At 45.7% G+C, this 9,713-nt stretch overlaps 1 protein-coding gene across 1 annotated transcript in view; it reads right to left on the minus strand.

Annotated features, from left to right (window-relative positions):
- Positions 1-260: 260 nt before the first annotated feature.
- The window catches only part of ASRGL1 (asparaginase and isoaspartyl peptidase 1), a 30,484-nt gene continuing 21,031 nt past the window's right edge, over positions 261-9,713 (minus strand). The window contains exons 5-7 of the mRNA XM_006156592.3: positions 5,634-5,752; positions 2,273-2,383; positions 261-1,377 (exon numbers count right to left, since the gene is read on the minus strand). Coding sequence (XP_006156654.1) covers positions 1,172-1,377; positions 2,273-2,383; positions 5,634-5,752 — 436 coding nt within the window. The 3' untranslated portion in view covers positions 261-1,171. The remainder of the gene's footprint in view (positions 1,378-2,272; positions 2,384-5,633; positions 5,753-9,713) is intronic.

The raw sequence follows: 9,713 nt of genomic DNA on the forward strand, positions 1-9,713 counted from the left end.
GAATATTGTCAAACTGCAAGAAGATCTCTATAAACCCTACAAATGGTGGCTTGGTTTCTTCTTTAACACATTCCTAAACGTTCAACCTTCTGAAAAACTTCTGAGTATATACCCTACGAGGCGGGACATGCTATCACCCCCACCCTGCTCTTACCTCAAAAGGCTTCTTTACCTAATATACTTGTCTGAATGGAGAGACCAAGCAGAGAGTTGGTAGACATTCTGGTCTTTGTCAACAGTGACTCCTAACCACACTCGTATTCTTTCAAAATACATTTTATTAGTGGCACATGGAATTTAAAGTTAAGCAATTTCTTTCCAGAAAGAAGGTAAGCCCTGACAGACTCAAAAATCGAGCAGCTATGTCACAGCAGAAATACCATTGCCAGTGCAACGAGAGATGATTAGGAAAACTCTCCACCATGGTGACTGCTTTCTTTACCACGCTGACCTCACTGCCCAGCACCTAACTCAGTGGAGGGGGCGTGGGGGGGAAGGCAGTATGAGAACTCCCTAGGACATGGTCAGGCCATCTCTGCCTCAGTCAGCCATTCCCCATCGCTGGAGAGGGTGCAAGCCCCGTTACTCACTAGGTGAGGCCAGAGGTGGAGGCTGGCTCTGATGAGCCATGCTGGCTCACATGAACCCAAGAAAACCCTCAGACTTCCAAGGAACCTCATGGAGTCCCCACCATGACCCTCTATCTCCAGGTCAGGGAGCTATAGGCTAAAAACTGTGCTTTCAAAGTCTTTGGAGGCATGTCTACATTAGTAAGTAAGAGGTCGGACCTTTTCCAGAGGAAATCAGTGTACCCTCCCCTAGAGGAAGGATTTTCATTCTTTTGCCTGCTGGCTCCCAATTCCAAAAGGCACTTCCTGCCCAGAGGTGGGTCCGTCTAAGCAGACCTGATGAGGACTGGGTAGGAGAAAGGTTCCCTAGAGTTGGTCATCTTCGCTAGTCTTATTTTAATTTTAACATGGGCGTTTCTCTCATCACTTCAAAAATCCGCCCCTCAACCAAACATTCAGATACTTATTGATCGAGGCAACAAAATGAGTGACAGACTGCGTAATTTTTCCATCTCTAGATCTAATTGATTAGGCTACGTCTCCACACCGGGAAACTGCACTTTACCTCCAAGCTAGCCTCTAGAATACAATCTTCCAGGGGCTCAGGGGAGGTCCGCGATTGTGGTTTCATCAAGGTTAATCCCAGAATGCAGCTTGCCGTCCTTTGCGGCCGCCCAGGGCATGGCAGCTGAGGTCCACTTGACCACCCAGTCTCCTGTTTTGTTGAGCAGGATGAGGCCACCTAAACCTTTGAGCCTTGACTTCATGTAGCCCAGTGATAGGTTAGCAGCTTCTTCTAATGTCTTTCCTGAAAACAAGGGGAGGGGGAGATACAACACACATTACAGAAAAGGAATCTGATGGGAAATCAGGGGCAGTATGAAAAACTGAAGCAAGTTAACAAAGATGCTTGGTAAACGATTTCTGCCGGAGAGCTTAAAACTCACCCCACCCTGGCCCTGAGACAGGACCCTGGCATCAGCCTAAGTGGCGTTGCCTTTCACCTACATCCAGGCCTGTGACTCTATTGTCCCTTCCTTCTCTGGGAACGTAAAAGACAACAGTATTCTTTTTTCTTTTTTTTTAAGACAGGTCTTAGTATGTTGTAATTTTCCTTCCTCAGTCTCCTGACTAGCTGGACTACACGTGTGCACTAAGATGCCCGACCTTTTAGGGTAGGCTGAGAATTGAACATGGCCTCCCATGTGGCCTGGCCTGCCACATAGTGGCAACTGGCACCACAACAGGCCAAGAGCAGACCATTCTTTTTAATTTTTAAAGAGAGATTATAGGGCACATGTGCTTGCTGGGGAGACACAGAAAGACAGAAAGTGAGAAATCACCCCCCAGGGAGGATGGTCATACTGCAATCCCTTCTCCTCCATTCTCCTCTTGGGATTTTGGGCACACATGTACATATGCCCGGCATGAGTTTCAAGCCACCGGATCCGTGACTCAAACTGCGGTTGTCTACATGAGAGGCCAGCGACATAACCATTAAGCCATCTGCTGGTCCCAGTCGGAGTATTCTAAATGCTCCCATTCCAGATCCCAGCAGGATAGGGAAGAAATCAAACTGTTAAAACCTAAAAGCGACACCGTAGCCAATGGGAAAAGGTTTTATAGAGTTTTCCATCTATTTATCAAGTAGCTCCTGTGTCCTCGTCTGTACAGACAATGGAGCTGTTCTGTGTTCTCTGTACCTTGTTCCACGTAGAAGAGAGTGAGCCTGGCCAGGTTCACCTTCAGGATGCTTTCCCCGTGCCCCGTGGTGGAAATGGCTCCAATGTCATTGTCAGCATAACCTCCAGATCCTGTTCAAGAAAGGTGACGGGTTTTAGCTGAGCAGCACCTACAACAGTTCAGAAATCCAAACCTATCACAAGCCTAAAGTGACATAAACCCCAAAGACTGCCAAAGTGTAGACAGAGGTCAGAGTAGTTGCCATGACTGGGTGGATGCGAAGGCGGAAGGAAGTGCTGTGTAAACCCCTGGAATCCAGGAGGAAGGAGGGAGCCTCAGGGGAAGGAGTCCCCCGCCCCCTTCACAGAGCATCATACAAGGGCAGCCCCTCCTCTGCCCAAAGACACCACCCCCATCTCCTCCGTACACTATGAAGGAAGACCACCATGGCCGTATTGCGTGGATCCCTAGGAAGGCTGCCATATCCAAGTGATTTTAGGAAAGTTGAGGCACCCAAAACTAACATCCACGCACACCAGCCTATCATTGGAAAGGCAGTTCTACTTGTTGAGGGTAGCTTATCTGAGGGAGCTATTCAGGCTTAGCCACTGAAGTGGGAGAGGGCTGAAAACGAAACCACATTTTAAAATGATAGTATGTGCATGTACGAGAGAGAGACAGACCCTCGCCAGGTCCTGGCCACAATGCGATCTATTTCCCCAGACTTCCAGTTCCTGAGGATCCCGGGCACCCAGGTTGACCCAGAGATATAAACCCAGAGTCACCCAGGTGGTAACCCGCACTGCAGTCCAGTATGCCACGGACCGGGCCACCTAGGCAAGGCCTAGATCTACTTTGGTAAGATTTCTTCCTTATTTTGGTCTGGGGTCAAGCAACCTTACAGCCTTCTCTCCGTTGTTTCTCTATCTGTTCACATGCAGCTACCAGCCCATGGGGTCCCCTGGCCCTGCCTGACAGGGTTCACCTTGACTCTTCCCTAGTACACACAGAAGCACGGTATGATGGATGGCGGTTTGTCTTATTTACTGACGGTGGGTATGGGCAAAGGGCTCAGGAGTTGGGATGTTGGGCTAAATGTCACAAGATCTCAAGAGTTCTCAAAGGCAGGTGACACCCTCGTTCCAGTTCTGGTTCTGGAGGGAGCTGAAACTAAGAAGTGAATGTGAATGACCATAACGGAAGGCAGCCTTGTTCCTCTGTCTTGTAAGCTTCTGTGTGGGACCAACTGGCCAGACCTCGTGGTGTTGGTAAGGCGCTCATATCTGGAAGCAGCCATGTCTCTGTTTTCTTTCCAGTTACTCTAGGACCATGAAAGGCCAAGGTGACCCTGGTATGGGCAGGACTGTGAAGCCCCTCTCCTGTGTGTTTCTCAAGATGACAACTGCGTTGCCCGAGGTGACTGCTGCAGCCCTCCTGACTGCCCATGCAGGGCCCTCTCTGGCCAGCGGGAGCACCTGTCGGGGAGGGCTCATCAGAAAGGCCACGCAAGGGCACACCTAGTCCTCCTAACCAAGGCAAGGACTTGCAAGAATTTAGACTGTGCCTTTTCTCTTCGTTGTCACGTAGCAAGCTCAAAATCAGTTTCTAGGATCAGACCTGGGGCAGCCCTGCAGCCCAGTCTGAAGCCTGCTGGCTGCAAGCTGCACTAGTGATTGGGCATGTTTTAGTAGGAGGATGCTATGGAGAATAAAACATAGATGATTTCCTATCTCTGGGGTGAGTTATCCAGCCTCTACTCCTTAAGAAACTTCAAGTGTCTCCTCTGAGTTAATAACAGAATAAAGGGTACCAAGCATTATCAAAAGTACAGATTATTATTAAGGATCAGGGGAACAAATTCAAGAGGTAGGGAAGGGTTATCTTCCCACTAAAAGTATGAGCTGCTCTTTCTGGCGGATGAAACAATTTTGTTGTTTCTCAAAACTTCAATCATCTGCAGGGTTAGTGGGGGCTCGCATGAGAAAAGATGGACAGTCTGCACAGGGTGGGACGTACATGGCCACCCCACCCTGCCACTCCCTCCTCCTGAGAATGAGCTAATGCCGTAACTCTCATGTCAATCCATGACATCTGGGTGGATGTGTGCCACTTCATGCCACTCTAGTCTAGTAAATGCCAACTCAGATTCTCGGCTTTCTCAGATGGTCAATTCGAGCCTGTGTCTGGGAAGAGGTTTTGTGTACTTCCTTCCTTTGGGAGGAAGTCTGCAGATCCTGAAACTGGGGCCAAAGAGAAGGCAGAGGCACTATAGGATCGCTTGGGGCACTTTTACCATCCCCCATCTCCATTTCCTTCCTGAAGTCCTTCCCAAAAGGCATGGAGTCGAGGAGAAGCAGTGCCCGCAGGATACGGACACTCTCAAAGCAATGTCCTCAGTAAGCCCTCCCACCCCAATTGCCACTCCCAGAAATTCTGAAGCTACCACCAAAAGGAGAAAAGAAATGAAGTTAAAAAAAAGAGAGATGACAGGCCAGCAGTGGTTAAAGTGCTGGATTCCCATATGGCTGACCATGGTTTGAGTCCCAGACCAGGCAGCCTGAAACTCACACTGGGCATATGTGCATGTGTGTCCAAAATCCTAAGAGGAGAATGGAGGAGAAGGGATTGTGGTGTGGCCATCCTCCCTGGGGGCGATTTCTCACTGTCCCTCTCACTGTTTCTTTCTTTCTCTCTTTGGCAAATGCATGCAGGCTATGGCTAAAACCTTAAAACAAAACAGAACAGAGAGAGAGAGAGAGAGAGACGGGCGGAGACAGAGAATGAGGAGAAGCTGGTGACAAGGAAGAACAGAAGTGCCTCAGTCCTACCTACACACGGTGTGTCCCCAACTCGGCCAACCATCTTATTAACGATGCCGCCTGTAGAAGTTGCATAAGCTACGTTTCCTTTGGAGTCCAAGGCAACGGCACCCACGGTTCCCAAATTTCTGCCAAAAATAAACAGAAAAAAGTGACAGGCTGAAGATGGGGAACACTCTCACAATTAACAGTGTGGAGCTTAAGATCACTTGAATTTCCAAATTGTTTGCAATTATGTCCTGATTACAAAAATGGAGCTATAATTTATATGGCAAAAATACCAAAAAGAAAGTGAATGCAAAGTAAAAGCAACATGCATGTGTGTCCAAAATCCTAAGAGGAGAATGGAGGAGAAGGGATTGTGGTGTGGCCATCCTCCCTGGGGGCGATTTCTCACTGTCCCTCTCACTGTTTCTTTCTTTCTCTCTTTGGCAAATGCATGCAGGCTATGGCTAAAACCTTAAAACAAAACAGAACAGAGAGAGAGAGAGAGAGAGACGGGCGGAGACAGAGAATGAGGAGAAGCTGGTGACAAGGAAGAACAGAAGTGCCTCAGTCCTACCTACACACGGTGTGTCCCCAACTCGGCCAACCATCTTATTAACGATGCCGCCTGTAGAAGTTGCATAAGCTACGTTTCCTTTGGAGTCCAAGGCAACGGCACCCACGGTTCCCAAATTTCTGCCAAAAATAAACAGAAAAAAGTGACAGGCTGAAGATGGGGAACACTCTCACAATTAACAGTGTGGAGCTTAAGATCACTTGAATTTCCAAATTGTTTGCAATTATGTCCTGATTACAAAAATGGAGCTATAATTTATATGGCAAAAATACCAAAAAGAAAGTGAATGCAAAGTAAAAGCAACAGATTCAGGTTTTGTTTTTTTTTTTCCTTTTCCAACACAGAGGATGACTTTTAAGGCTGATAAGATGACCAAACACCTAAGAGAAATAAAATGAGGATAGGATTAAAAATAGGCAAGTTCATAGGGGAGGAGCCATAAACAAATGCAAAATGCTCCAGCTCATTCAGTCAGGGAAGAGCCAATTAAAGCCACCCTTCACCTGCCAGATAAGGAGGGACTCCCAGTCATCTTCAGCGGCAGGCCCACCCTGAACATCTACAAGGGATGAGGACAAGAATGTGAAAACAAGGGTGGCTCACACGCCATCTTTACTATGCAGAAGCTATACATAAATACTGTGGTGAGAGGCCAACAGGTGGCGTGGTGGTTAGGGCGCAGGACTCCCATATGACTAACTAGTTTGAGTTCCGGCCCTAGCGGCTTGCTTTCTCACTTTCCCTTTCTCTCTGTCTCTCTCTGGAGAACACATGTGCCCTATAGCAAATTAGAAAAATATATTAATAATAAAATAAACAATTCTAAAAATAAAATACCATGGTAAATGTATCTTGAAAAATATTTTTCTTGCATTTCGCTATATTTAAGGTATACATGTTTTGATATATATATACATAGTAAAATGATTACTGTATCAGTAACGTGGTTAAGAGTACCTAAAATCTCAGGGACTAGTGGGTGGTGTGGTGGTTAAGGCGCTGGACACTCCCACATGGCTGAAAACGGTTCAAGTCCCTGACCTTGTGGCTTGCTTCCTCACTTCCCCTCCCTCTGTCTCAGGTCAAATTAAGAAATAAATGAATGAATAAATAAAATTAAATAAATAATTATTTTTAAAAAAAGAGTACCTAAAATCTCTGAGCACATTTCTAGTACACAGAATTAACTGTAGTCTTCATGCTGCACATGAGATCTTTAGACTTATCCTATTTGACTGCAACTTTGTACACTTGACCTGTAACTTCTCATTTCTCTATCCTGTGCCCCTCATGTTTCTAGTAACTGTATATATTTTTTAATTCGCCAGATTGCTTGTACTCACTGAAGGTGGGGGCGCAGCCAGAAGCAAGCACTTCCCATGGGGGATGGTCATGCCATAATCCCTTCTCCATCTCTCTTTCTTTCAGGGATATTGGGCATGCAAGCAGACCACGCCTGGCGTGTTTCTCACACCACTGTGTCCAGAGTTCAAATGGTGTGTGGCTGGCCATGTGGGTGGCATCCAGCCCACTTAACTACCACGCCGTCAGCTGCTCCTCCTAGTAATTGTATTATTCCTGTTTCTATGTCTTATTAGTTTTATTATTATTGCTTTAAGATTTCACATCTAAGTGAGATCACGTGGTATTTTTCCTTTCTGTGTCTGGCTTATTTCACTTAGCATAGTATCTTCTAGGTTCATCCATGCTGTTGCAAATGGCAAGATCTTTTTTGTGGCAGAGTCGCAATTAATTATATATATATATATATTTCTTCATCCATCCATCCGTGTAGCTGCTGGATACTCTGTTTCTGTAACTTAGCTACTGTGAATAATGCTACAGCAAACATGGCAGTGCAGGTATCTTTATGAGGTGGTCATTTAATTTCCTTTGGGTATACACCTAGGAGAGGAATTGCTGGACTCTATGATAGCTGTTTTTCTTTTTAAAGCTTTTTTATTTCTGGCCCAGTCCATGGCATGGAGGTTAAGGCGCTAGATCCCACATGGCCAACTGTGGGGTTTGAGTCCAAAATTTGGCAGCTTAAAAATCACACAGGGTGCATATGTTCGAGTGCCCCAAATCCCAAGGAGGCTAGAGAAGGGATTACAACATGGCCATCCCTCAGGGGGTGATTTTTCACTGCCCCTCTATTCTCATAAATGCACATGACCTGTAACAAAAACTGGGGGACAAAAAAGGTTTATTTATTTCTTCTGAGACAAAGTGAGAGAGAGAGACATACACAGAACCTAACAGGGTCGCCATGCTGCGATACCCCTTAGTCTCGGCTGGCCCACATCATGGGATACGAACCCAGGACCTTTCCCATATGGGACCAGTTGCATTACTGCTGTGTCATTGCCTGGCCTTTGTGTTTGCTGTCTTAGGAACCTCCATAATGTTACATCTTGAAAAATACTGTAAGGGTATGGTTTTCATCTGCTGGCAAGCTCATCAACCATCACGATGACTTAGTTATGACTGACATGCCTGGATTATCTGGTGCTCAGCCAGTGATGGCGGAAAAGCGAACACACACACACACACACACACACACACACACACATAAATTATGTTTAATTCCATAAAATAAATTTTCTTTTCTTCATTTCCGGTGCACTGATTATATATTCTGATACTCAACATTTTCAAGTAACACAAATTTTACTGACAAAATGCCAAATAAAACAATCTTTTGGGGCCAACAGGTGGCATGGTAAAGGGTGCTGGACTCCTACATGGCCAGTCACAGTTTGAGTCTCAGACCTGGCAGTTTGCTTTCTTTCTTTTTTTTTTTTTTTTCTGAGAGGTTTTTGCTATAGGGTGCGTGTACTTGCCAGAAAGAGAGAGAGAGACAGAGAGACAGAAAGCAAGAAATCATCCCCCAGGGGGGATGGCCACACCGCAATCCCTTCTCTTCCATTCTCCTCTCGGGATCTTGGGCATGCATGCACACGCACCCGGAGTGAGTTTAAGTCACTGGATCTGGGACTCAAACTGTGGTTGACTACATGGGAGTTCAGTGACATAGCCATTACGCTAACTGCTGGTCCCGCAGTCTGCTTTCTTAAATTCTCACTTTCTCTTTCTCTCTCTCTCACTCTGTCCCTCTCTGGTCGAATTAAAATAAGTTAAATAAAAATAAATAAAAAAAGACTATCTTTCTTGAGTTAATGTGGTTTTTGGCAAGTTTTTAATTCATTTTAATTTGGAAAAGCTTCACTCCGTTGAGGTAGTGGGAGATAGAGTCTTTTAAATTCCTATCTTTAGTTAAATCCCTTCAAATGATAGTAAATTCTGAGTTATAATGAACAGAAAAATAATCTGTACTGAAACTGGTTTAGTAATTATCTGTGCATCACTCTCCTTCAAGTTAGGCATATCTTATTTTATTGTAAGTTTATTTCTTCCATGAGCAAGAGAGACAGAGAGACAGCACCCCAATAGGGTCTTGATGCAAAGTGTTACGTTTTATTGCTGCACCACCGTCCAGACTCCTAAACGTATATATTTTTGTTCTGTTGCTTCAACTTTTTTTTTTTTTTTGGTGAGGATTTTGCTATTGGGCGCGTGCACTCGCTGGGGAGACAGAGAAACAGAAAGTGAGAAATCACCCTCCAGGATGGATGGCTACGTGGCAATCCCTTCTCCTCCATCCTCCTGTCAGGATTTTGAGCACGTTCACACGAGCACATGGGACGTAGTAAGTCACTGGGTCCAGAACTCAGATAGTGATTACTAGAGTTTTGCTATTTTCTTGTTCTAATTACGTTTGACATTTTGCCAGACTTTGAAATAATTTTTACCAAACCTAGAAAATTCCCATTATTTTTTGTCAACAGTGTATTTGAAGGCATAAAGAAAATAGCGATCAGGGAATCAGCAGTTAGCATAATGGCTATGTCGCTGGACTCCCACGTAGTCGACCGTGGTTTGCATCCCAGACCCGGTGGCTTAGAACTCACACCAGGCGCGTGTGTGTGCGTGCCCAAGATCCCAAGAGGAGAATGGAGGAGAAGGGATTGCGGCGTGACCATCCCCCCTGGGGGGTGATGTCTTGCTTTCTGTCTCTAT

The sequence above is a fragment of the Tupaia chinensis genome, unplaced genomic scaffold, assembly GCF_000334495.1.
Source record: "Tupaia chinensis unplaced genomic scaffold, TupChi_1.0 Scaffold000502_1, whole genome shotgun sequence".
NCBI classification, from domain to species: domain Eukaryota; kingdom Metazoa; phylum Chordata; class Mammalia; order Scandentia; family Tupaiidae; genus Tupaia; species Tupaia belangeri.